Genomic DNA, 27,220 nt, shown 5'->3' on the forward strand with positions numbered 1-27,220 from the left:
AAGTAAATAACCTAAACTTCATACCTAAATATATCTAAAGGAACTACAAAGAGAACAGGCAAAGCCCAAAGTTAGAAGAAGTAAGAGGATACTAAAGATAGGAGCAGAAATAAAAGAGGAACCAAATACACACACACACACACACAGAAAGATCAGTGAAACTAAAACCTGGTTCTTTAAAAAGGTAAAATTGAAAAACCTTCAGCCAGACACACCAAGGTAAAAAAGAGAAGGCTGAAATAATTAAAATCAGAAATGAAAGAAGTTATAGCTGACACCGCAGAAATACAAAGGATCATAAGAGATTACTACAAATAGTTACACACCAACAAATTGGAAAACTTAGAAGAAATGGAAAAATTCCTAGAAACAAGCAACCATCCAAGACTGAATCACAAAGAAATAGAAAATATGAGTAGACTTATTACAAGTAATGAAATTGAATCAGTAAATTTAAAACTCCAAAAAAGACAAAATTCCAGGACCAGACAACCTTACAGGTGAATTCTACCAAATATTTAAGGAATTAATGGGGTGCTGGGTGGCTCCGTCGGTTAAGCAACTGACTCTTGACTTCAGCTCAAGTCATAATGTCAGGGTCATAAGATCAAGCCGCGAGTTGGGTATGCTGGGCATGCTTAATATTCTCACTCTCCTTCTGCCTCTTCCCCACTTACTCTCTGTAAATAAGTAAATAGATAGATAAGAGTTAATGTGCTGTGCTTCTCAAATTACTCCAAGAAATTGAAGAGGAAGGAATGCTTTCTTTTTTTTTTTTTTTTAATTTATTTATTTACGATAGTCACACACACAGAGAGAGAGAGAGAGAGAGAGGCAGAGACACAGGCAGAGAGAGAAGCAGGCTCCATGCACCGGGAGCCCGACGTGGGATTCGATCCCAGGTCTCCAGGATCGCGCCCTGAGCCAAAGGCAGGCGCCAAACCGCTGCGCCACCCAGGGATCCCTGCTTTCAAATGTATTCATAAGGCCACCATTACCCTTATACCAAAACCAGATAACTACCACACACACACACACACAAAAAAAAAAAAAAAAAAAAAAAACTACAGGCCCAAATCCCTGATGAACATAAATGCTGAAGTCCTCAACAAAATATTAGCAAACCAAATTCAACAATACAGAGCATAAAAATCTATGATCATCTCAACAGATGCAGAAAAAGCATCATCTGACAAAATTAAATATCCATTTATGATAAAAACTCTCAACAGGGTGGGTACAGGAGGAATGTACCTTATCATAATAGGGGCCATATATGACAAACCCACAGCTAACTTATACTCAGTGGTGAAAAAAGGATGGAGCTTTTTCTTTAAGATCAGGAACAAGACAAGGATGCTCCTCTCACCACTTTTATTCAACATATTACTGGATGTTCTAGCCATAGCAATCAGGCAAGAAAAAGAAAAGGCATCCAGATTGGTAAGGAAGAAACAAGACTATCACTATTTGCAGAGACATGGTTCTATATTTAGAAAACTACCTAAAGACTCCACCAAAAAAACTACTAGAGCTAATAAATGAATTTAGTAAAGTCACAGTATACAAAATTACCATACAGAAACCAGTTACATTTCTATACACTAATCATGAAGCATCAGGTGAAATTAAGAAAACAGTCCCATTTACAATTGCATTAAAAAGAATAAAATATGTAGGAATAAATTTAACCAAAGGGATGAAAGACTTTGTACTCTGAAAACTGTAAGACATTGATGAAAGAAATTGAAGACAACACAAATAAATGGAAAGATATTCCATGCTTATGAATTGGAAGAATTAATATTGTTAAATTTATTGCCCAAAGCAATCTGCAGATTCACTGTAATCCCCATCAAAATACCAGTGGCATTTTTCACAGAACTAGAACAAAGAAACCTAAGTTTTGTATGGAACCACAAAAGATCTGAAATAGGCAAAGTAGTCTTGAGAAAGAACAAAGGTGGAGGTAACACATGCCCTGATTTCAAACTGTACTACAGAGCTATAATAATCAAAACAGAATGATTCTGGCACAAAACAGACATTTCAATCAATGGAATAGAGAGTCCAGAAGTAGATCCACACATATATGGTTAATTTACAAGAATGGAGGCAAGAATATACAGTGGGGAAAGACACTCAGTAAATGGTGCTCAGAAAACAGGACCACTCTCTTATACCATATATAAAAGTAAATTCAAAATGGATTATAGACTTGACTATAAGACCTAAAACTGTAAAACTCCTAGAAGAAAAAACATAGGTGGTAAGCTCTTTGACATCAATCTTAGCAATATTTTTTTTGAAACAGTATCCTCAGGCAAGGGCAACAGAAGCTAAAATAAAATAAATGGGATTACATCAAACCAAAAAGCTTTTTTTGCACAGTGAGAGAAACCATCAATAAAATGAAAAGGTAACCTACTGAATGGGAGGAGATATATGCAAATCATATATATGATAAGAGGTTAATATCCAAAATATATAAAGAACTTACACAATTTTTAAAAAATGATTAAAAAATGGGCAGAGGACTTAAAAAAGACATTTTTCCAAAGAAATACAGATAGCCAAGAGAAAAGATGCTCATCATTACTAACCATCAAGGAACCACAAATCAAAACCACAATAAAATATCACCTCACATCTGTCAGATGGGCTATTACCAAAAAAAGACACAAAGTGTTGACAAGAATGTGGAGAAAAGAGAACCTGTACACTATAGATGGAATGTAAATTGGTGCAGACATACAGAAAACAATATGAAGTCCCTCAGCAAATTAAAAATAAAACTGTACGATCCAGCAATTCCACTTCTAGTTATTTATCTGAAGAAAATGAAAACACCAATTCAAAGAGATAATATGCAGCCCTATGTTCATTGTAGCATTATTTATAATAGTCAAGATAGGAAACAAACTAAGTGTCCATCAATAGATGAAAGGATAAAAAGGATGTGGTATACAAATGCAATATTACTTAGCCATTAAAAATGAAATATTGCCATTTGCAACAACATGGATAGACCTTACCTTGAAATAAGAAAGAGAAGGATTTTTTTAAAAATACAGTATTTATTTATTAACGAGAAGCACAGAGAGAGAGAGAGAGAGGCAGAGACACAGGGCAGAGGGAGAAGCAGGCTCATGCAGGGAGCTCGATGTGGGACTCGATCCCGGGCATCCAGGATCATGCCCTGGGCTGAAGGCGGCGCTAAGCCGCTGAGCCACCCAGGCTACCCAAGAGAAGGATTTTTTAAAATAATAATAGAGACACCTGGGTGGCTCAGCAGTTGAGCATCTGCCTTTGGCTTAGGTCGTGATCCCAGGGATCTGACACTGCATTGGGCTCCCTGTGGGGAGCCTGCTTGTGTCTCTGCCTGTGTCTCTGTCTCTGTGTGTCTCTCATGAATAAATAAATAAAATCTTTAAAAAATAATAAAGAGAAATATAAATGCCACATGATTTCACTTGTATGTGGAATCTAAAAAATAGAACAAGGACACCTGGCTAGCTCAGTTGGAAGACCGTGCAACTCTTGATCTTGGGGTCATGAGTTCAAGCCCTGCATAGAGCATACTTAAAGTACATAGGTAGATAAAATTAAAATGTCCTTAACTGTTTAAGGAAAAATAAAAATTAAAACTTAAATGAAAAAGTAAAATAAAATAGAAACAGACTCATAGATATGGAGAACAAGCTGATAGTTACCAGTGTGATGGTTGTAGTGGGGGAGGGGGAGGAGACAAAATGGGTGAAGGGAATTAAGAGGTACAAGCTTCCATTTATAAAATAAATAAGTCATGAATTTTGGTCCAAGATGGCAATATAGGAAGACACTGAACTTGCCTATTTCCACAGACACACTGAATCTATACTTACCTTTAGAGCAATTCCTCCTGAAGAACTGAGGGCTGACTGAACAGCTTCTGCACAAGAGACCACTGGGGAAACAGTCCCTATTCAGAATGGATCACCCTAAGTCTCTCCCAGAGAGAAGGTGCTGAGAGTAAGGAGCCTAGAGTATGTCACCAGTTCAGGTTTGCTGCCTTTCCTGGGCAGTCCATTCCCACAAAACCATCCAGTTCTAGCTGTACATTAATGCTTCCCACCTACACCTGAGGCTGAGGGAAGTGTGAAACCCCCAGTTTCATCTTCATAAAATATCATAAGTCAGCTCAGCTGAAAAAAATTTATTGAAGAGGAAACCCCATGTTGCTCTTTATACACTGGCTTTTAGCAGGTACTAGCTGTCTGGGCACCTTGGAGCACATCTGTCATGACTGAGACAGCCTCCTGGACAAAATGTCCTTATGGGCATTTTGAAACTATTTTTAGTAACATACCAGACTTCCCAACTGGAAGGCTTCCTGCAGTGGCCTCATGACAGGCTGAAGGCAGCCTGGCTAATATAGCTACAAATAGGACAGATGGAAGGACTCCTCTGCCCATTGCCAGTCTCCCATGGATTTGTTCTTGTCCCCTCTATCTCATCATTTCCTTTCTCTGGGAGTGCCCTGGAAGGAGCCCTGGGCTAGGTCTGCTTAGCCTGGGAGTGGGTGGTGGCCAAATGGTAGAAGCGTTGGCTTTGGTGGGATGGCCTTTTTCTTCCAGCAGCCCTCCAGGACCCAACCAGGACCAGCTGTGATGTGAACTCAGGCCCAAGCAGAGCAGCTCCTGGGCAGGCGCCCTGGCCCTGTCCTTACCCAGCATCAGCTCTGGCATGCTGTGCACACTCTGGGCTGCAGACAGCAGTGGCTGCGTGTCTGAGCCCTACCTAAATATGGTCCCACACCCCAGCATCTGCTTAGGACATGCCCTATGAACTGCTTCTCTGGCCTCTGTGCAGGCCCCTGTAATCAGCTCTGCCCACTGTGGGCTTCTGCGAATTCTCACCGACCTTGTTCCACTGAACCCCTGCCCCTTCATGCCCAGTGATCTGCTCCTGGCTGTTAGGTTTCTTACCCTGCTCACTTCCTCTTTGACTAGGAGGAGACAAGTGGCTCAGGTGGTGGTGAGATTTCTCCTGCCCAGAGTTCATGTTTCTCTCTCCTTCTCCTGCTGGCTTTATTTCTGGACCACAACAATTCCCAGGTAAAAATGAGCTAGCATCTGAAATAGAGTTCAGTTCTATAGTTGTTGAACTCAAATGAATTTAGCCTCTCTACAGATGCACCTCGGTCAACAATGCAGGTTGCCTCCCTCAGCCTCAGGGAGGCCGGCATGTGTGACTAGAGATGGTGAGTGGAACAGTGTGAGGCTGAGCTGGTTTGTCAAAATGACGGTGTCAGAGCAGGTGGCCTCCACAGTCAGCTGAATGGCTACACTGCCGGCATGCCAACAGCCCAGGAGGGACCCTAGGATCGTTGGCACTCTCCGCACATTTAGGGTCTAGGAAGTAGATGAACTCTTTTAAGGTGTCCCAGGGAGGCTTAGGCAGTTTCTCATCCACAGAGACAGACTGTATCTGACAGAGATCATCCATAGCATCTGGAATTCTGAGTAAACACCATACAGTGGTAATGTGGACACCAAGGGCTACAGCGAACCCTACCCAGGCTGGTAACCTGCTCCCAACACCCTGGCAGAGCCCCCTCTCAGCCCGGGTTGAAGAGAGCTAATGCTGTCGAGGTGTGCCCCATGGCATCCCTTGCTGCCAGAGCATCTGCCTCAACTGCCTGTCAGAGGTGGTGGCCCCCGGATCAAAGGGCTTCCGGGGCAGTGGGATAGTCCAGGTGCACCAGAAGACCCAGTGTGGACATGGAGAGGAAGCTGACCTTTGGCTGCGATGGCTGATTCAATATTTGACTGAGGATCCCTATAAAGTGCCACACACAGAATGAGTATGTCGATTACTCTCAAAATCAAGGCTTCTCAATGTTCTTGTGTCTAAAAACATCACAGTAAATTCTTCACACAATTCAGTTGTAAGGTTCTCACCCTTCCCTTTTTGCTGAGCTGAAATTCTTAGGAAAATACTTAGGGGCCCCAACAACTAAGAATGCCTTGAGGCTGTATTTAGTAGAACTTACAATTCCTGTGTTTCCTGCTTCCCTTGAGAATTAGGTGTTAAAACCTTAGATGTCCATTAAAAAACAAGTGGAGTGGGTTGCTAGCCCAAGAATGCCATTTATAAAGCTGTTTGTGTGAAAATGGGTGGCATTTTCCTTCCAGTAGTTTCCAGTTATCATATCAGTGTGAGCCTTTTGCAGATGGTCAGGCCATAGCACGCTCACTTGTCTTCACTCCCCATAGCACGGCATGTGACTGGCATTCCAGGAAACGTGGTGCTGCTTTGTAGCCTCTCTGGGTTTCCAGCCACCCTGTCCAAAGAGGGTGATAGCTAGGAAATGACTGCTTGCTGGATGGCCAACCTCAGAACAGACTTGCTCTGCTGACCACCTTGCAAACAAGAGCCCTTCAAAGCTAATAGGAATGCAACTGCTTGCAGGGTGTGTACAGTTGGTTCACTGGACCAAGAGATGGATCTGTCTAGTTAGTGTTTTAGTTTTCTTTCTCCTCTGTCCCCATTGCAGGTGGCTCCAACTGATGAGATAACCCATGAGATTATTGGCTTTCTTGACCAGACCTTGTACAGATGGGATCATCTCTGTGAGGAAGCCCCAAGGTCAAGAAAACTGGCCCGAGAGCTCCTGGCAGAGCTGCACGCGTCTAGTACGAGCCAGTTGAAGGTGGGCCGTGGTTGCAGGGACCAGGATCCCTGAGGGCTATTGAGGCAATGGTGAGCCTGCTTCTTCGTGGAACAAGTCGTGAGAATGAGCCATAGACATCTTGGCAAGATCTGCTCGTACATATTTTATGAAGTGAGAAGACAGATTCTTTAGCCCAAGCCCAGTCCAGTTTATTATTCATGACTGGATTGTGCCTTGAGCATTCCCTCCCCACTCTGCCTAGCTGTCGGAGAATCACCAGGAAAGGCTTAGATAGGAGAACAGATTTTTATTTGTTTTCCCTTATATGAAACCAAGACACACAACTATTATTTGAGTAGTTCAAAGTCTTTGGACCAAGAAATGGATCACAAACTACTGATCATTTAAAAAAGTAGCTTAGTCCTTTTCCACAGGTCTCTTTTTTCATAAGTCACGGTATTGTTACTGGTGGTCCTTTTGATCCATAGAGATTTGAGATAAAACCATACTGTTTTGGTTCCCTAAGAAATTCTTTAGCAAGGAGTTTCTCGGGCACTTGAGAGAGGAAGCAGAGCCCACTCAAGATTGCTGGCAAAGTGGTAATGACCGGGGACCACTGCTCAGCTTTGGGCACATGAGCAGCCCTGCTGTGGAGAACAACACTGCCTGGCAATGAGATAAAGTCAGTTCCCGTGATAACTCTATTTGCTAAACACTGCCACCAGAGGAGCTCATGTGACTTCAAAGATGGCTGACAGGGGACAGTATAGAATATGTTCTGGAAGCATTAGAAGAGATTATGTATCAGTTGTCTGGTTAACCAAAGTGGGAATTAGAATTTTTATTTTTAAGGTTTTACTTATTTGAGAAAGAGAGCATGGGGGGTGGGGCCAACGGACCAGGAGTAGTAGACTTCTGCCTCCAGATGCAGGGCTCAATCCCAGGACCCTGAGATCATGACCTAACACAGATGTTTAACCAACTGAATCACCCAGGTGGCCTCAGAATTAGAATTTTCTAATGAATCGGTAACCCCAATATTTACTTCATATCAATTGAAAAAAATTTCCCCCTTTCATGTTCATTCTTAATATGCATTGATGATGTGCTCTTCTGTGTGCAGTCTGGTGGTTGAGTCAGTCAGGAATTTTTTTTTTTTAAGATTTTATTTATTTATTCATGAGAGACACAGGGAGAGAGGCAGAGACACAGTCAGAGGGAGAAACAGGCTCCAAGCAAGGAGCCTGATGTGAGACTCAATCCCAGGTCTCCTAGGATCATGCCCCGGGCCAAAGGCGGTGCTAAACCACTGAGCCACCCAGGCTGCCCAAGTCAGTCAGGATTTTATGTCCCCTTTGGTTTATGTGTGAGTAATCTGTGAATTTCCCTTAGTTTGGGCTCCTGTTTGAGGTCTGAGTAACATTTTGTTGAATCAGAAGTTGTGGTTTTAGGGACATTACTGTTTTGGTATATGGCTCTACCTAAGATCTGAAAAATTCAGGAACTTTTGATCTTGAGCTTACCTTTTGAGAAATGGTACAGTTTGAGCAATGTTCTGGTAAAGTGCCGTCAACGTAACTCCCACCATTATTACTTTAATGTAAAAAGTCTTTATCAAAATGTGTAGTCGTTGAAAACGGGGTTCAGCATCCCTTCAGCCTCTAGTGAAGTTACTATGAAGGGAGAGCTTCCAAGAACACAGGCCCAGGGGCCCTGGCACAGCAGACGTCATGTGGCCTGTGCCACCTGAGGCATGCAGGAGCACAGGATGGGCTGTGAGAGGCTGTGGGGATACTTCTAAGACCTCTAGCTTAGGTCTGGGATGAACCTGACAGAGGTTTTCAGAGGTCTGACCACAGCTCTAGAATGATCTGTTACCAATAGCAAGCTAAGAAGCTGAGAGAAATGTCTTAATAATGAAGTTTTTGATAAAGTGTGCTGGAGAAACTGAAAACTGAAATATGTGAATCACTGTCCCCATGAGGTGATCAAAGCAGACAGTGCTGCTGAAAACTGGGGAGAAAAGGCATTACTGACCACCTGTTCATGCAGAGGCTGTCACCTGCAGTTTGTGATGTATGGAATCGGTTAGCTTTTTAAAATTTGTCATTTATTGGGACGCCTGGGTGACTCAGTGGTTGGGCATCTGCCTTTGGCCCAGGGCATGATCCCAGGGTTCTGGGATCGAGTCCTGCATTGGGCTCCCTGCAGGGAGCCTGCTTCTCCCTCTGCCTATGTCTCTGCCTCTCTGTGTTTCTGATGAATAAAATCTTTTTTTTAAAGTCATTTTTTAAATTATAAATAGGTACATTATTCCTAATTTTGTATTCATTAAATACCAAAACCTTTCTCAGAAAAAGCTTCCCTTCACTACCCAATTATGGAAGCTTATAGCCACGCAGTCTATATCGATCTGCCCTTGGAAAAGACCAATGATTGTGTATCCTGTGGGCCTGGGACTCTTGCCATCAGATACCTAAAAACAGGTCCTACTACCGGGGAAGAAGGGCTAGGCCTGTGGGGGGTGGTCCGCAGGGGCTGCTGGAACCAAAGCACATGACTCATACCCATCTTTTTTTAGCTAGACTGAAATCCTCCCGCTGAGTGTGAAGGGAACGTCCTTTATCTGAACGTCCTCCCCGTCTGTGGAGCAGGTCTCGTCCACAAAGCACAGCCCACATGAGCCACGCTTTCACAGGCTCCCCTGGGGGTCATGGAACGGAACGACCTGGCTCCATTCGGTGGCACCTCTAGGCCCGGCTCACAGCCCGCCTGTGCCTCCTGGATGGCCACTGTGCTTTCGGACCCCACGCACTGCAGGCCTCCAGCCAGCAGGTGGGGGGGGGGGGGGGGGGGAAGGTGGCTCAGCCATGTGTCTGAAGCAGCCTCTTCTCAGGTGGGATGGAGGTGCCGGGACAGAAATGGGAATGAGTTTAGAGGACAGGAGAAAGCTGCATCTTCTGTTGAGTCACAAGCAGGGCCTGGAAAGGGGGGAGCCACAGAAGGTGCAACCACCGGGGGGCTGGGAACACTGAGGGCAAGCACCGGTGGGCCTGTCCTTACTTACCGGGGGTGATGTGAGGCGTGTGCTTCCAAGGAGGCAGAGACAACGGACTGTATGCGCTGCTGTCCCTTTGCCTCTCACCCTGTCACGCTGCTGCCATGGCCACCCAAGATGCTGGGCACGGGCTCCGCCAGACCCCGGTGTTCACGTGGACCCGCAGACTCTCAAGCACAGTCCCTCAACGTCTCCTCACCCACTGTTTTACCCCGGAAGAACCAACAGTAAGGCAAAGTAGGTATGTGTTGAAGTCATCTTGGTGTGCTGGCACCGAGGGAGGGGTGCACAGGGGCCCTGTCTGGGTTGTGGGCCCCTCCTTGTGGGTCCAGCAGGCAGTTCGTGGTTCCCTCCCAGGCCTGGGAAGCCCCTCCTTCCTCCCGTCAGGCCCTCCTCCCTGACAGTTTCTCCTGGCTGGCAAAACACTCCAGGGCTACCGTCACCTGGAGAGCTGGTCCCTGCTTGACCCCTGACCTGTATTCTGGGGGTGCCCCCAGGCTCCACCCTCGGACCTCTGCCCTGTACCCATTCCTGCACTGTGCTTCCAGGGCCATCTGTGTCCCACTACCCTGGGCCTTGGACCTCTGCCCTGTACCCATTCCTGCACTGTGCTTCCAGGGCCATCTGTGTCCCACTACCCTGGGAGCATCTCCACCCGGAAGTCAGAGGACCATCTCCAACAACCTGTGCAAAACTGACTGTGCCAACTCGACCCCATCCCCCAAACCCACAATCTCACCACATCAGCTGATGGTGACTCCATCTTCCCAGTGAGTCAGACTCAATTCTGCACTCATTCTTCTCTCACCCCCACGTCCAATGCATTAGAATATTCAGACCATTTCTTGCTTTCTACTAGGACACCCTCCCACTACCCCGCCACTGCCCCCCCACTGCAAGCAGTATGGGTGCTCCATCTTCACTGCTGTCATGGCACAGCATGATCCAAGGCACTCCAAATGCTCCTGCTTAACCTCAAATAAAACCCAACATTCTTTTTAATTTTTTTTAGATATTTTATTTAAACTCAATTTGCCAACATATAGAACACCCAGTGCTCATCCCATCAAGTGCCCTCCTCAGTGCCCGTCACCCAGTCCCCCCACCACCTCCCCTTCCACTACCCCTTGTTCATTTCCTAGAGTCAGGAGTCTCTCATGGTTTGTCTCCCTGATTTTTCCCATTCGGTTCCCCTCCTTTCCCTTATAGTCCCTTTCCCTAGTTCTTTTTCTTTTTTTTTTTTTTTTTTTAAATGATAGTCACACAGAGAGAGAGAGAGGCAGAGACATAGGCAGAGGGAGAAGCAGACTCCATGCACCGGGAGCCCGACGTAGGATTCAATCCCGGGTCTCCAGGATCGTGCCCTGGGCCAAAGGCAGGCGCTAAACTGCTGTGCCACCCAGGGATCCCTCCCTATTTATTATATTCCCCATACGAGTGAGACCATATGATGATTGTCCTCCTCCAATTGACTTACTTCACTCAGCATAATACCCTCCAGTTCCATCCACATCGAAGCAAATGGTGGGTCTTCATCCTGATGGCTGAGGAATGTCCCACTGTATATATAGACCACATCTTCTTTATCCATTCCTCTGTTGATGGACACTGAGGCTCCTTCCACAGTTTGGCTATTGTGGACATTGCTGCTATGAACATTGGGGTGTATGTGTCCTGGCGTTTCACTGCATCTGTATCTTTGTGTAAATACCCAGTAGTGTAATTGATGGGTCGTAGGATAGCTCTATTTTTAACTTCTTGAGGACCCTCCACACTAAACCCAACACTCTTAAAATGGCTTTCAAGGCTTGACACAATCTGGACCCCCTTTTACTCTCTGACTTCATCTCCTAATTTTCTCTGCAATTCTTTAACCCACCCACCCACCACCAGGTCCACCAGATGAACCCCCAGCAGTGACTCCAACCCCAGGGCCTTTGAACGGGCTATCCTGGACTCCCAGACATGCAGGCCAGTTCCCCTGCCTGCTCACAGGTCACTGCCTCCATGAGGCCTCCCTGACATTGACAGTGGCACCCCACTCTCCACCCCTCCCCCTGTACTACCTCGGCTTTTGTCCACCACATACCACTCCTTCTAGACACCAGGTAGTCTACTTAACATAGTCTGTTTACTCTTCTTTGATGGTCTCCACCACAGGTGCCTGGGAGAGTTGCAGGCATATAAAAGATGCCCAATGAGCATTTGTGGTATTGATTTGTACAGGGATTTAGTACATGGAAATCAAATGGGATCGCCACTTCTTCAGTGAAAAGAAGTATTACAAAACAAAATGTCCAGCCTTCTTCTTTATCAAATTGTCAGCATCTTGAGGTCTAGGTTGGGCTTTTCTCCAGAGAAGGCTCTAGCAATTCTGTTTAGAAAGAGAGCAAGGAAGAGAGGAAGGCTGCTGCTGCCCTGGAAAGAGAGCCTATTACTCAGATACATAAAAAGTTTTTAACAGGACTTCCCTGACGTAGAAGAAATGTTTTCCTATTTCATGTAGCATTCCCTGCTCTCACACACCCACGTTCCTACCTGAGTCTGGGAGTCCAAGCCCCAGCCCCTGCTTCAGAGAAGGCATCTCCATCCCATGTGGGGAGGCCGGGGAGGAAGGGGGGGGGGAGTCTTCCCTGCACAAGGAGCTGGGGTGGTCCTGAGGCTCCACTCTCATCACCAGGAACCTCCACAGACTACATTTTAGGCACTTCAGCCAAATTGGAGAACTTTCCATGTAAGAAAACCCAGAAACTACAGAAGGAATAAAGCTGACCATACAGAAATGTCAAAATAACCCAAAATCTAAATACAAATAACAGTTGGGAAAAAATCTTTGCAACATATGACAACTGATTTCCTAGCTATTAAAAGCTCTTCTACAGATCAGTAGAAGGCCTTCAACCTGGAGAGTTACCAGCCAGCGATACAAACATTGCACACGGTTAATAGAAGGAGAAAAACCCAGGACTCTGATAAGACTTAAAAAAATATTTAACATGGTTTATGAGACACTCAAATTTTTTCCTGTATCAATATGGAGAAGGGGAAGAAAGGGGTGTGGCCATGTGGGGTGGGGCAAAGGCACTGCCCTGCTGGGGATGTATTCGTGGCCAGATGGCAACATCTAAAAGGATCACATCCCAGGAGCAGTGCGGCCACAACCATCCAGGACCCCCCAGCATCACTGCTAGATGTAACCCTGGAAGGATGATGGCAGGAGCCAGGGGAGGCATCTGGCCACCCTGTCACCATGTTTGTAGCAGCGCCGCCCAACAGCCAAAGGCAGAAACAAGCCAAAGGGCCACCGACAGGACAGTGAGTCTTCAAAATGGGGTCTCACAGTGGGTCTTCAAAATGGGGTCTCTGCCTACCGGGGAATGTTATTCCAACACTTGCTATAACAGGGACCAAATGAGGTTATTTTGCTAAGTGAACTAAGAAAACAGAAATGGTGGTGGCCAGGGGTGAGGGGACAGGGAACGGAAGGCCTGTGTTGAAGGGGACAGTTCTGGGGGTGGTGGTGAGGGTTGCACACTTGATGCCACTGCCCTGTACCCTAGAAAATGGTTAAAATGGTAAATATTATTTCAAAAAATAGAACCATTAAATAAGAAATTTAAAATTTACATATCCTGTTCTCCACGAACGATCCTGTGACCAAGAGAAGCTCTGGGAACCGTCGCACGGCTCCTGCGGCGCCCGTGTACCTACAGAATGCCGGGGTGCCTCCCTGCAGCGCTGCTGCCAACGGGCGCTCCCTGGGAACAACGTGAAGGTTCGGCGGTAAAGGGCTGGTTAATACGTGAAATAAAGCCACAAATGAACGAAGAGGAGTACACACCATGAGAGCCGAGGGCTGTCACCAGGGTCGGACATAGGTTCACTGAGCGGCTCCTCACGACCTCCTGACAGCGGCCCACCGCTCGGGATGAGGAGACCCAGCTAGGGAGGCCGCGGAGGGCAGCGGGCCGGGCTGTGGGCCGAGGAGCCGCATCTTGCGGTGCAACACGGGCCCTCACGGCCGCCGGAGGCCAGGCCACTCCGCGGCGCCCACCGCGACCGGCCGGGTGGAAGCTCCGGTGCTCTGCTCCGCCTGCTCGCCGGGTCGTGGCGCGGGGCGTGCGGACGTGCACGCTGGGGCACCTCCTCGGCGCTGGCGCTGCGGCTGCGGCTGCGGCCTGCGGCTGGGCAGGCCCCGCGGGGCAACCTGTGTCTGCGCAGCGTCCTTGTCTGCGCTCTGACGTAGGCGCCAACACCCCTGCGGCTCGCAGTACACGGAGCGACGTTCGTGGCCGCCGCGTGCGAGAGCGGCCGCGGGGGGCGGGGGCGGGGGCGGGGGCGGGGCCAGGGCGGCGCGGCCCGGCCCGGGGCTGCGGCGGAGGCCCCGTGGCGCTTCACGGACTCGCGCGCCCGCCTGAACGTCGTTTAGTAGAAAGAGACAATCGGCTGCGTCTGGGGAAGGGGTCCCGGGCCGGGCCGGCACCCCCAGCGCCCGCCCGGCTCCGTCACGCGGCCTGGCCGCCGCTGGGTGCACCAAGGCCAGAGCTGCGGCCCTTCTCGCTTCTTCAACGTGCCGCTTAATTTTTAAAAACAAAATCCTAGAACTACGTCATAAACTACGTCCGAAGCCTAGAGCCGCCGCGGGCCCTGCTCCGAGGAGGCGCCGCCCCAGGAGGCTTCCTGCGCCCTCCGGAGGGCCGCGGCCCCCGCCTCTCTCAGGCCCGGGACTGGAGCCGGAATGCCCCGAAGGCTGGCAAAACCCCGCAAAACCCCGCAAAATCCGGCTATCCCCAGCCGCCTCCCCTCTTCCACACTGTAAAGCCCGGGGGCCGGCCAGGAAAGGCCGAGGTCACTGTCCCAGGGACCATGGCGGGGACCCGGGCGGGGGGGGGGGGGAGGAGAGGTCCGCGCCCTCCCTGCCCCAGCACCGCCCGGGAGGCCCAGGCCGCCCCCCCGCTCCCCGGGGCTTCGGGGCTCCAGCGAGGCTCTGCTCCGCCACAGCCGGGCCCGGCCCAGAGGGTCCCCGCCCCAGGCCCTGCGGCCGGGTGCTGGGTGCCCGGGGTGTCCGGGGAGAGGACCTCGGCGGACCGTCTCATCCCAAAGCGGCTGCACCTCGTCACCTGCCGGTGTGGCCTGCGGCAGCCCCTCCCCCACCCCCCCCACTCCCGACCTCTCTGGAACCGGGCGTGGCGGCCGCCGCGCGGCACAGGTGCTGGGGCCCGCCCGCCCGGTGGGGGCCGCCCTGCTGCAGGGGCGGGCACAGCCCCGCCGCCCCCCGCCGCGGGCCCAGGGAGTGGTTGGGCCAGAGCACAAAGCCCCAAAGTCCTCGGCGCGCCCGGCGTCCGTGCGTCCCCGAGTGTCCACGCTGGAGCCGCGGGGCGGGGAAGAGGCCCGAATGCACAGAGAATCTGTCCAGGCCTTCCCTTCGGAGTTCTCCGTGTAAAGGGACCGACCGTGGAAGGCTAGGGACTCCGTCCACTACTTCTGGTCCCGATTTTTGGGGCAGCGAGTTCCGCCTGCGATTGTGACATGTCCGTACCTGATTTGGGACGGAGACTATTGCTGTATTTTGATTTGAAATTCCGGTAAAAATAAATGCTTCGAAACCCTGTAATCCTAAAATCCTAAATCGAGAGGGAGAACGGAAACATTCCCCCTTGCATTTCCTTCGCCCCTCGTCCCCCACCTGCACTTCCCGTCCTGCTCGGCATTGCCCCAAGCCCAGAGGCCAGGGCGTGGGAGCCCCTTCGCCCTCCAGCCGGGTGGGGGAGGGGGCCGGGCGGCGACAGGCAGGCTGCAGCCCGGCCCAGCCCAGTGCGGAGCGCCGGGCCCCGGGGCCGTGAGAGGTCGGCCACCCATCCGCCTGTTTCCAAACACACGGGGAGCCGAAGTGACCTGGCCCTGACCGCGCCGCTCTTCAGACACCGTGGGGCGGAGGGCGCGCCCCCACTTCCAGAACCCCGGGTCTCGGGAGGACAGCGATGGGCAGGTAGTTGGCCGATGCACTCGCTCCGAGGACAAGGCTGCAGCTTCTTGCTCTTCAAATACGCCTGTTCGAGCACCGCCAGCTCCGCGCCCGACTGCCTGGCGGGGGTGGGGGTGCGGGTGGGGGTGCGGGTGGGGGGCTTGCTCAGTGTCTCGGCGGCCGGGGGCCTCGGAGCGCCGCCCGCCCCCGCCCCCGCCCACGGCGCCCCTGTGCCGTGACTGGTTCCTGACGGCTGCGGCTGCGGCTGCGGGCGAGCGCGCTTCGGGGTCACGTTTACACCCGCGGAAGGAGGCGCAAGCGGCAGGCAGGATGGGCTGGGCTCTCTCCTTCACCAGGCCCGGGGCGCACTGGTGTCTCGTGGGACCCTCCAGTCCGGGTCCTGCGGAGGGGCGGACTCGCCCTTCTCTCGGCGCCCTGGGGACAGCTCGCCCCCCTCCCCGCGGACGCGAGGACCCGGAGGGCGCCGGCCGTCCGGGCTGATCTGACATCAGGAACCGTGCCGCCCAATTTCAGACTGCCGCGGGGACAGCCCCTTGGGACGTCTCCACGGTGATTTCAGGGCCCACGCAGGGGGTCACCTTGGCCCCCGAGGCGACAGGTGCCGTCAGCAGGAGGGAAGTCTCAGGCCCTGCGGCCGGCATGCAGACCCCGCCTGTCCCTCAGGTGGCCTCGGGGCCTGTCCAGGTGAACCTAGCGGGGGGGCCCCCCCCCCGACAGCCTCCGTCCTTCACTGCGCACCTAGACTCTCGTCCCCACGGCGCCGGGCGGCGCCCAGTTCTCCCGCGCCCGAGGCCGCTCCTGGCAGGTGCTGGGCGCTCCCGTGGAGCAGGCGACCCGGGGAAGGCGGCGCTGACCCAGCCTCACTCGGGTGTCCCCCTGCTGCCGCCGCAAGGGTGCAGCTGCTTTTCCGCCGTTGGATGAAAGGCGCCATGCGCCCCCCCCCCCCCCCCCCCGGCAGCCAGGGGATCCAGCTGTCCCTCAGGAGCTGCTGCGGGTGAGCTGGGAACCTGCACCCAAGCTGAGCAAACTGGGAAGAAATGGGTAACGGGCGCACGGGGGCGCCTGCAGGAGGTCCCCACAGAGGCCTGCCCGCTCCTCCCTCGCCTTCGCCGTGGGGTCCACACTGGGCACCGGCAAGGACCCCCGCGTCTGAGGGCCGACCCCGCACGGGATCAGCGGTGACTGGGGCTTCGGTTCAGATGAGCCCTGGGGATGGGCGACCACTCGCTGGAGCTACCAGATTCCCAAACTTGGGGAGGTCACGGGAGCACTGAGGGAGCTTTGTGCCTCAGGGGCTTCTAGAGACAAAGGGGGGCTTGATCTTTTTGGAAAAACAAGAGTAACCTGACACTGGGCTGACTGGTTGCTCACAGCCACGGGGAGGCACCGAGGGGCTTCTGCACATGGGCAGGGGGCAGAAGGGCGGGGGGCGGGGGCAGCTGGGCCCCAGAGCCCTTCCTGCCCCACCTGGCGGCCCAGCGGCTCACCCAGACCGTTATTCCAAGACTGCACGGGAAGCAGTGCTCTTGTATCTCTTCAAAGGTCAGACGGGTTCTGGAACCGCGGGGTAAACAAGCCCGTGTGATCACAGGCCACGCACGGGGAGCGCGAAGAGGACACCTGGAGGACCAGCTCCCACGGAAGAATTCCGAAGACCGGGAGTTTCCCACGCAAAAGTGTGTCGATGCCTCGCTTCCTCCCACGGGCTGGGCGCAGTGGGGCGCACGCGGCCAGACCCGGCTCGAGGCCGCCCTTGTTCAGAGCAGCCCTTGGCGCGATCGCCGGACCGCACGGACCACCGTGGTCTGGTGGTTTCACAGCATCCTCCCTCCACACAGCGCTGGACAGCTTGGTGTGTGCACGTGTCCGTGCACGTGCATGCCGGGGAAGGTCGCAGCACCTCACGGCCCCACCCTGCTCCCTGAGGGGCACCACCTGGGAAGTCATGAAGAGAGAGGCGGGAGAGAGGACAGTAGCAGCCGGCAGAGACCATACCCCTTGGGTAACTCCGTTTTCCTTTTTGAAACATAATTACATTAAGCCCACAGGAGGGGTAGCCAAGGTGGCTTGGCGGTTTAGCAACGTCTTTGGCCCAGGGCCTGATCCTAGAGTCCGACGTCTGGCTCCCTGCTTGGAGCCTGCTTCTCCCTCTGCCTATGTCTCTGTCTCATGAATAACTAAAGTCTTAAACACACACACACACACACACACACACACACACGAAGACAAAAATAGTGATCCATCGTTTTATTAATACATCTTGGATTCTTACCCTGCCCCTTTAACGAGGGCATATTAACGTTTTGGAAAAATCTAAACAGACCTATCAATCAACACAGTCCTGCAGAATCTTTCTGGAATGATCTAGAGAAGCATATCAGACGGTGTCCATGGTCCCAGGATACAAGCTCTGGGGCTCCCTGGGATTCTAGAAATACCCAGAGCAGCCATATGCGAAGTGTACAGCAGCTTTTCCGATGTATCTCAGATGGCTTTCATCACCTGTGACAGAAGTGCCCTCACCCCACGAAGGAGATCCAATTCGGACTCCGTGTCCTGAGGCAGTGAGCCCCGGGCGGCACAAAGGCACCACGCGCTCCATGAGCCCCGGGGACGGCAGCCTCGGGAAGAGAAGCACTGTGGTGTGAATGCTGCTGGCTTCAGCAGCCCCATTGCCCTTCCTCTGACGTCCAGCATCTACGCGGCCCCGGTCCCACCAGGGCTGGGTGCACATGCACGGAAAAGAATCTCGCTGTGACCTTTCCTGCAAAAGGAAACAGCAATAAAAGTTACCGCCTGGGAACGACAGAGGAATTCTTGTAAATCCGTGCCTCTGTGTGGAAGGACAGTGGAGCCGCCTGCACCTCAGGACCCCGATGCTGGGGCTCCCGGCCCCCTCTGCTCCACCTGCTCCCACAGCCTGAGCCCCGCTCTGCTGAGGGGGGTGCGGCCTGCGGCCGGGGCAGTGCGAACCGCGGCCTGCCTTCGCGCGTGAGGCTCGTCCCCTGCGAGTCAGCAAAGCGCCCGGCCTGCGGCAGCATCCACACCAGCCACACACCGAGGGGCGCCGTCTTCGCGGGGGCGCGGTCCCAGCTCTGGAGCCTCTGGGCACTTACAGACGGGGAAGGCTTTTTGCTCGAGGGCTCGACTCCTGTTCCTGCTGAACTGAGCCAGTGTGTACAATGAGAACTGATATCAGCTCAGTAGGCACCGGAGGGCGGGTCCAATCAGCCCGGGCAGCAGTGCCCCCGCTGGCAGCTCGGCGCAACTCGCTGGGGCTGCGAACACAAGAGACAGGTTACCGCGCTCCCGAAACCGCAACGGGGTTGGAAGGCACCGGCCCTACTCACATGCAACTAACTGCTCACATCGTTTTAACTTGATTTTTTGGTGATGCATTTGGCTTTAGTTTTTAGAGAAGAATAACTTTTGCAGCTTTTAATACATTTGACCTTTCAGACAGATGGCTAATTAGTGGATTTATCCTTCCGCAGACTCTGGGTACCCTCGCGCATCCACGACAGGAGACAGCGCATCCTTGGAGCCGAGTGGGTCTCGCATCCTCCAGAACCACACCCGGCACGGAGTGGACCACTCAGCGGCGGCCTGTGCCCCAGCAGCTCCAACTTAACTGTCCCCATCTCACCTTCTCTTCAGGTGCAGAACTTAGCCACTGTGAACAAAGCGGAAACCAGTCACTGTTCACCAATCAGCTAAGCTCTGCACCTCGGCAGAGAGGTCGTCGGTTGGGCATAAGGAATGGGCCGCCGAGCATCTTCCACGGCTGTTGCTTCTTCTGTTTCTGGAGAAGAGCTACAAGATGCATCTGTTCTCCGAACTGCAGAGAGAGAGAACTACGGCTTCTGGAGGAGCAGCCCAGGTCATGGATGCGTGGTAATCCCTGGCAATGTGATTTTAATCTTAAGTCACAAATCAGCATGCCAGGAACCCAAGCAGCCAGAGCACTCGGAGCAGTGCCGCACCTGCTCACAGCCCACACCGCACACGCTGCCTTCTGCACACGCCGGGTGCTGCCGTCTGCCCACTAGCTACCACGTGGCCTTGACTTCTGCGTGTTGCGTGTTTTATCTGCAGTCCTAGAGGCCTAGCCTACAGCAGGACTCAGAGGTGACCACACTCACCCGTGCAGCTTTGGGACATGAAATGAAAAGTGCAACCAACAGCTGCCTCCACCCTGAAAGGGCTGAGTTCTCAGTGTGCGGGGTCAGGGCAACCTCCACTGAAGTGCCACCGTCACAGGGAAGGGGCTATGGGGAAGGGCATGCACACGGCCCTGCGTTCATCCCCAAGGGACAGGGACAGGAAGGAAGAGTTCCAAGAAGGGAGCAGCCCCGTGACCAGGTCTACCCTGAAAACTCATGACGGAGAAGCGAGAGCCATGGAGCTCGCCGTGACCCCCCCAGTTGCAGAGTTCCTGGTCTCTTCTGCAAGAACAGGATCACACTTAGAAAACCCTTTTTTCTCCTTAGTATCAAGAGTCCTTTCAAATAAATATACTTAAATATGTTAGAAACGGTTTTGTTAACTGCAAAACATCAGAAGCATGCTGAAAGTCTGACGACCGGTTAAGAACATCCACATAAAACATTAAATAACCATTAAGAATTCTGTATAAACATGAAAAATGCTTGAGATTTGATGTGAAAGTTAAAAAGATATAAAATTAGGCCCTATTATGTCATATGCCTGGGGAACAACTGAGAAGAAGACAGAAGCCGTGGTGGCTATTGCAGGAATGCCTCACAACCCCTCCACTCTACCTAACGCTTCCTGTCACACTGGGACGTGACATCTAAAACGTAGACACCCACTTACACATGAACTGCTAGGATGTACAGCTAACCGGCCAACTCCAAGCACAGTTAATAGGAAGCAGTTTAAATACTTTAAGGCTCCCACTCCAGTGTAGACCAGGGAGAAATTCTGCTCCAACTTGAGGTGAGGAAGCAGCCGGGCACAGCACTGCATTGGAGCACGTGGCGCACGTTGGCCAAGGCCCTTCCTCCAGCCTTCCAGTTGGGCCCCTCAGGTCCTCCTGCAGATGGGCGGCCAGGGGCCACCGACGTACACACACATCTGCATGGAGCTCAGGGTCTGGGGTAACCCGGCAATGTGCTCCTGCGTGAGCCCTCCGGCAGGTCCTCCAGCCTCCCCAGCCCACTGTCTAAACCTACTCCAAATTCTGACCCGTTTTTCCCAAGTAACAAAATCCTAGGTGGCCTGAACAGTGCCAAGGGGAGCTCTGCTCTGGGGTGCGCAGCCTCTGCTTGCAGGGCCCGTCTGGTCAGGCTGCACTTCTGGGCCACCAGCCACCAAGCACCTCGCTGTTGGCTCTTGTGGCTCCTATGAGAAATCTCCGGTTAGCAATGAGTGGCAGACAGGGAAGGCAGAGAATCACCTCTTCAGAACAGCATCTCGGCCACCACCTGGGCTGAGGATCTATCCATCTGCTCCTTGGTCAGCTCAAAGCACCGGCGGGCAACCTGCTGCTGCCTGGCGTCCTCGCTCACCATCAGCTCCCCATACAGGTATATGCCCATGGCCTGTGGGGCACAGAGGCAGAGCAGGGAAGAAAGGAAATGATGCATCCACGTGGACACATGTGCTGCCTACACACAATCTTGCCATCTGGAGACTACAAAGACCCTAGAAGAGACAGGTGACTAGCTGTACTTCAGAAACCCCCAGCTTAAAGTCCCTTCTCTCTCATTCACACTAAACCCCACGGAACTCTCAGCCAGCCATCCCACCCACAGAGCCCTGGTGATCCAACTGATTCTCCAGGGGTGACGGGCAGGCAGGTCCCCACGATACCTGCCACAGCAACATGCGTGGCTGAAAGCAGCTCCGGAGGCACCGTGTGCGTGTCACCAGTCGCAGAACAGCCTCCCAGGGCAGTGTGCCGGGACACCAGCATGTCCGTGGCACCCCAGCAGGAAGAGTTCTCGAGCCCCTGGGAAAAGGTGCCGCTGCTTCGGGCCCCTTAGCAGCCCCCCACCCCGGCAGCAACCACCACCGCTGCAGTTTCAAAAACAATGCTACACAGACACACCTCTGCATTTTTCCTACAGTTTTAAAATAGCCAATTATGTTCTGGGGAGACCAAAAGGCCCCTTTGGTTCTGCCTTTTCTCTTGTTTCAAGGAGAGTTATGCCAGGGATTACATGCTGCTGGAGCAAATTAAAAGGAAGATCTTGAAGAGAGCACAAGATAAAAACTTCGTAGTCTGGGGCTCAAAAACCCTCCCCTGAAAAAGCTGAGTTATGGTGATCCTTCTTAACAAAGATCTTGGTTCTAAAAAGCAGTTACTTTTGGTTTTCAGAAGAAACTTTTAAGTTGCTATTACATTTTGTTCCTGTGTTTCCAAACACCTCTGCTCCAACTGTGCAAATGTGACATTTCTTCTGCTACAAAGTCATGTAGTTTCTCTTTGTGGGAAGAACGAGCCCTCCCTCAATGGCTGCCCCCCATCCTCAGGCCCTCTCAAGAGTCCCTTTGTTTGCCCCACCCCACCCCGCAGCTCCATCCCATCAGCCCACAGCGCCTGGCACAGGGCTTGCTTGGCAGCACACAATGGTCACGCTAATGGCAACAAGCTGCAGGCCACCTTCCAGCAGCTGACAGAGTCCATGGCCCATGGCCCATGCAGCCATGAGGAGCAGGTGTAGGTGGGGCACAGGGGCAAGGAGGGCATCCCCATGCACGTTTGTGCATGTCCGTGCTTCCTGCGGGCTCCTGGGAAGGTGACTGCCTCCCCCCGTGCCCCCCCTGTGAAGAGTGAGGAAAGTTTTTGGAGGAAGGACACTTGAAGTGGGTGTGGCTGGTGCAGGTACAGACCAGTCTGTCCTGACTAGTCGGGGCTCACCCCAACCAGTTCCCCCTCCACACATTACAGTAGGGCCACTGAAGACACGGACACACACTGTGACAGCTAAGACACCACCTGACCCGAGACCTGGCAATGCTGCGCGAGGTCTGTGTGCATCATGTGGTAGTGACAGTGGTCCACAGCCTGGTCCAACCTCGGCAGCTGTTAAGGGTATGATTCATGTCATAAATGGACACAGAGGGGGAACACGAGTCCAACGTGTGTCACGTCAGCTCCTACCTCCTTCTAAATGTTTAAATACTTGTGAAGAAGTTAACCACCTGGGTCCCTGTGTTACCAAGTCCACTGAGCAGTGAGAGGGCAGCGCTGAAAGACCCCACCTCCCGAAAATGGAACTCACCTGATCCTCCTGGAGGAATCTCTCCACATCTTTGTACGCTTTCGTGTATTTGTGCTTAACAATGAGTTCACACCACCGATGGCGAACCTTCAGGAAGGAGCGAGAATCCAGTAAGCAACAAATTGTGGGTTTCTTCAGCCTGTCTTAGGGACAAAATCTGTGGTAGCAAAAAAGTCACTCTCTCAACCACATTAATGTCCCCGACATGTAAGTTTTTACTTTCATTTCTTCTACAAGGAAAGGAACCATGGTCCTCACTGGAAGGCTCTCCTGTCAACTTTGGGGAAAGAAAGGACCTGTCTCGGGTGTTTTGATGTTTTTAAACACAATTTTGCAAGGTACCAGATCAACGCAAAACCTACCTGGGCCATGAAGCACACAACCGCTGCAAGTACGCGGTCCACGCAGGTTCCCTTTAAAACCACAGCTGCCTAATTTCCAGCAATGACCAATATGGTTCAATGCTGTTGATTGGAACAACACAGTGACACAGTTGTCTATATTCCCGAGAAAACCAGGAAGGGGAGCAGCCCCCCGCCGCCGTGCGCCACAGGTCTACGCAGCCTGCTGCAAACAGCTGAGCCAACTGTGGGGCCGTTCAGCCCAGATCCACTTGACTCAAGGTTTACCAGAAGGAATCTTCCAGGGACCCCAGCCCTTTCGACAATGTGGGTCTGGTTCCAGCACTAACTGTCTCTGCTGGTACTTCTAGCACATTCTTTAGGTGGAGAGTCAACCCGAATTTGGTGTTTGGATTTCAGTCGCAGGCCCACCTACTGCCCCAAAGCCCTGTCAACTGTACCCAGTGAGCAGTCTACACTTTCTGTTCCCCTACTGGCTCAGCACCAGCCCTACATGGAAGTGATTACAAGCACCTCAAAAGCTTCCTTCCTTCCCTGTTTTTATTGCCTTTCAAAGAGGGAGACTTTGCATCCCATTTGTGGCAACAGGATAATATAAGCAATGTCAACATTTTGGCTAAGGCTCCGTAAACTGTATCATTATTACCCACTGCTGGCTAGATCTGTCCTTTCATCTACTATAAATAGATTTACACACAAACAAGCAGAAATGAAGAAACGATTCTTCTGGGAAGCATCCCTCCCCTGGGCCACAGCACACTCCCTCAGGGGTGCTGGTGACGCTGCCCTCTGTTGCGGGCAACAAACCCTTTGAACTTCCAAGGACAGGATGCCAACACACGTTATATCCACAAAGGAATTCCAGAGGCCCATGGAAATGAGCTAATTGCCTCCGAGCATCACAACAAACAGGAAGAGGCTGGACTGGACGGGTCTTGGCAATCTTTCCCTCTTCCACAGAATGTTCTTTCCTACAAAGCCAACTGAAATGAACAGACCATAAAAGGGAAAGGGCAGCCCCTAAAATATTCTCACAGAAAGGATGAGTGAATAGAGCTCTGAGAAGCCAGCTCGTCATACTACACCAATCAGAAGCCACCAGGCCCACCAGACCTACCAGACCCCAGCTCCCGAGCCCCTGGAAAGCACCCAACCAGCCCCTGAATGCCCCTTCGCTGTTGTCTCCCAGTCATGGTAACCTAAACACCTCAGACACCACCTGTGAGTTTGCCTAAGACGGGGGCCAGCTCGGCAAGGTCAAAGGGGGGGGGGGTCCACCCTGCGGGATGGACTATGGCTCCGCGCCCGCCTGGGGTTCTGAGAGAAGAGCACCCCTTCTGGCACCTGCACACCACAATGCTCCCCTCTTCCTGATCCTCACACACAGGAATAACAAGGCTTACATGAGGGCCTATTTCACAGCAGAGTAAGGCCTCAGGCAGGCAGGAAGCAGGTGGTCCCACCACAAATGGGTGAAGGCCCAGGAGACCATGTAAAGGGCCCTTTGACACCAACATGCAATCAGCACTTACACTTCTCTTTCTGTTAAGAACAGTTTTGTCACAATTAGTAAGAGATCTAGTCTTCTGACCCCTGAAGGCCAATGTGGCATCCAGGAAGCACAGCCCACGTCTCCTCCCCTGGAGGAGGAGAAAAAACAAGTCTTTTCTTTAAAGTTCACTGCATTTCAATATTTTGGTGACATGATGTTTAAAAGACTTCACCGGGGTGTTGTGTGACGCTGTGGGCTCAACAGATGCTTCTTGTTCACGCAAACAGCTTTTCTCTCTCTTCCTATTTCTCTCACAAAGAAAACTCTCATTTTTGATCTCCGAAATCCAGGACCCACTCTGCATGGCCACTTGTCACCACACATGATGAGGGTACTCCTGAAAAGCTGGCAGCAAAATGGCACTCAATTTTTCCCGGCAATATTTCCGAAGTGGGCATGGATAGAATATTCCCTCTATAGATCACAGAGAAACCTGAATCATCCTCGACAGAGACCGCCAGACTTGTATCACGTTCCTTCCTCCATGGGAGCTGGAGCCAGAGAATGTGGGGCAGGCCTCTGAGGACAGGGCTGTCTGTTCCAAAGATCTGCTCGTCCTTATTCCCTAAATAACAGAGTAGTGGTCCCACTGTCTTTTAACTTCCTCAGTGAGATGACAACCAGACACCACGTGCACATACGCTCGGCTCTCCTGTCTGCAGCCTCTGTGGCTCCAATTCTGCTCCCTGAGCTTCAGTGTTTCAGGCCCACACACAGACCAACGCTTATCAAATACCACCTTAAAGATCTACATTTTATTGTACTTTAGTTATGTCAGTAGAGCTGAAAACATTTAATGACCTTTTGACCTAGGACTCAAATTCACATCACTCCAAATTCGCGCCGAGCATCACCTGAGAGCCCCAAGTCACCCACTATCCTACTCCTGAATCCCATCAATGTGGCTGGCCAGCCAGAGAAGGGGTGGGGCAGTGGGGAGGGCGGGAGGGGAGGAGAAAAGGATGAGTGTCTCTGAGGGAAGAGAGGCAGAGCTGCCCCGAGGGTGAAGAGCAGAGGCCCAGGGACCCCGAGGGCCCGCTGTCCCTCTGGCCACTGTGGCAGAGCAAGGGGCAGGGCACCTGAGGCCTTGCTCCCGAGGACACGCCTGAGTTGCCCCTGCTGCCCTGTCAGCCTGGGACAAGCAGGCCCACCATCAACCACCCCGCCCCCCTCAAGGCTATGCTGGGTACCCAGAAGTTTCCAGGTTTCCAAAGCGTCCATGAACAAATGGGATCTCTGGGGTTGAGTGCAGATGGGCAAGTCTCAGAACTGAGGTGGGAACAATGAAGGTAGGTGTGCAGAAGAGGATTTATGTCAGACCCACTTCAGGTGACAAACAAAATCCTCCAATAATCCACATAACTGCTCCCGGCTGATGGACCCCTGACCCACAGCAGGGCCTCCTCCAGATGTGCCATGTGTATGTGCAGCAATGGGCTTGAGCCCCCAGGAGACCTGGCGGACACGCGACCTGTGTATCCAAGGGTATCCTGCACGTGATACATATACACACGCACACATGGAATCCTTCCCTTCACTCTGGCATCTTCTGTCCTTTTCTTTATGCTCGGTGGTGATCTACTTGACTGATTCTTGACCCACTGTGCCCTGAGCCCCAGAGCCTGAGGCCCCAGGCTGGAAACCCAGGTCTGCCACTCAGCAGCCCCATCACCGTGCCCAGCTCCCCACGGTGGTCACAAGAGCGTGGTTCCTGTGGGCTGCTGTGGAAACTGACTGGGGTCACCACAGTATGTGCAACTAAGAGTCCCATACACTAAGCGCTTGTCACCTTAGCAGGAGTGGCATGCTTCCGGCTTTCTTTTCTACTTCAGAAGTTCTGTTATTTACTGAATTTATAAAAACTTGGGAGTATCCTCTCAAGGAAGCATTGTTAATTGGTGAAATGACAGAGCGAGGTGATTGATGGCTGCTGGCCAAGAGGGTGGTCTGGAAGGTGTGTGAGGCAGAGCAGCCTGTGAGGGAAGGCAGACAGGGCTGGGCTCTCAGGCGGAGAGCAGCAGGGATGCCTGGTGGGGAGCAAAGAGGCCTGGGGAAGTGGCATTTCTCCTGTCATTCAGAAAGTACACCTAGGGGCCGGGCACTGGGGAATTTCCTAAACCACCTGTGCAGACAGAAGGCTCAGCTTAGCGGGGCCTCAGAACAGCCTCACAGCATTTCTGCCATCGTTATGACCCAGAGCTTCACTGAGCTGCAGTACCTCTGGCCTGCTCCCCTGATTTCAAAAAATGGGACCTGCCTCATGGGTGTCATTTGTATTCCCAATCCACGTGTCAGACTCAAGGGGACACATTCCACGACTCAATGGGGCCGCTTTGGGATATGACCGTGACCTCCTT

The 27,220-nt window shown here is 52.0% G+C and overlaps 2 protein-coding genes, 2 long non-coding RNA genes and 3 other non-coding genes across 50 annotated transcripts in view; 2 read left to right on the forward strand and 5 right to left on the reverse strand.

Annotated features, from left to right (window-relative positions):
- The window catches only part of FANCC (FA complementation group C), a 289,596-nt gene extending 269,363 nt beyond the window's left edge, over window positions 1–20,233 (forward strand). For 6 of the 8 annotated variants that reach the window (XM_038526897.1, XM_038526893.1, XM_038526894.1 and 3 more), the window contains 2 exons: window positions 6,539–6,694; window positions 19,194–20,233. In XM_038526897.1, coding sequence (XP_038382825.1) covers window positions 6,539–6,694; window positions 19,194–19,748 — 711 coding nt within the window. In that variant the 3' untranslated portion in view covers window positions 19,749–20,233. Of the gene's footprint in view, window positions 1–6,538; window positions 6,695–9,830; window positions 9,955–10,331; window positions 10,726–19,193 lie in introns of those variants that run through there. The other 2 variants (XM_038526898.1, XM_038526899.1) reach the window with 2 other exon arrangements.
- Window positions 11,369–13,541, forward strand: LOC119870813. Its single transcript, XR_005354011.1, has 2 exons — window positions 11,369–13,028; window positions 13,376–13,541. It is a non-coding gene; the product is annotated as an uncharacterized LOC119870813 (long non-coding RNA).
- Window positions 11,826–13,840, reverse strand: LOC111096364. Its single transcript, XR_005354007.1, has 2 exons — window positions 13,555–13,840; window positions 11,826–12,087 (listed from the first exon to the last, which is right to left on the reverse strand). It is a non-coding gene; the product is annotated as an uncharacterized LOC111096364 (long non-coding RNA).
- The window catches only part of C1H9orf3 (aminopeptidase O (putative)), a 332,909-nt gene continuing 323,620 nt past the window's right edge, over window positions 17,932–27,220 (reverse strand). For 7 of the 37 annotated variants that reach the window (XM_038526871.1, XM_038526878.1, XM_038526868.1 and 4 more), the window contains 2 exons: window positions 22,950–23,092; window positions 17,932–18,463 (listed from right to left, as the gene is read on the reverse strand). In XM_038526871.1, the coding sequence (XP_038382799.1) occupies window positions 18,128–18,463; window positions 22,950–23,092 (479 nt within the window). In that variant the 3' untranslated portion in view covers window positions 17,932–18,127. Of the gene's footprint in view, window positions 18,464–21,118; window positions 21,264–21,534; window positions 21,674–22,949; window positions 23,107–27,220 lie in introns of those variants that run through there. The other 30 variants (XR_005353990.1, XR_005353983.1, XR_005353982.1 and 27 more) reach the window with 18 other exon arrangements.
- On the reverse strand, window positions 18,850–18,911 carry MIR24-1 (microRNA mir-24-1). The gene has a single exon (NR_049241.1). It is a non-coding gene; the product is annotated as a microRNA mir-24-1 (primary transcript).
- MIR27B (microRNA mir-27b) lies at window positions 19,359–19,421 on the reverse strand. Its single transcript, NR_049240.1, has one exon. It is a non-coding gene; the product is annotated as a microRNA mir-27b (primary transcript).
- MIR23B (microRNA mir-23b) lies at window positions 19,595–19,648 on the reverse strand. Its single transcript, NR_049239.1, has one exon. It is a non-coding gene; the product is annotated as a microRNA mir-23b (primary transcript).

Source organism: Canis lupus, chromosome 1, assembly GCF_011100685.1.
Source record: "Canis lupus familiaris isolate Mischka breed German Shepherd chromosome 1, alternate assembly UU_Cfam_GSD_1.0, whole genome shotgun sequence".
Classification (NCBI taxonomy): Eukaryota; Metazoa; Chordata; class Mammalia; order Carnivora; family Canidae; genus Canis; species Canis lupus.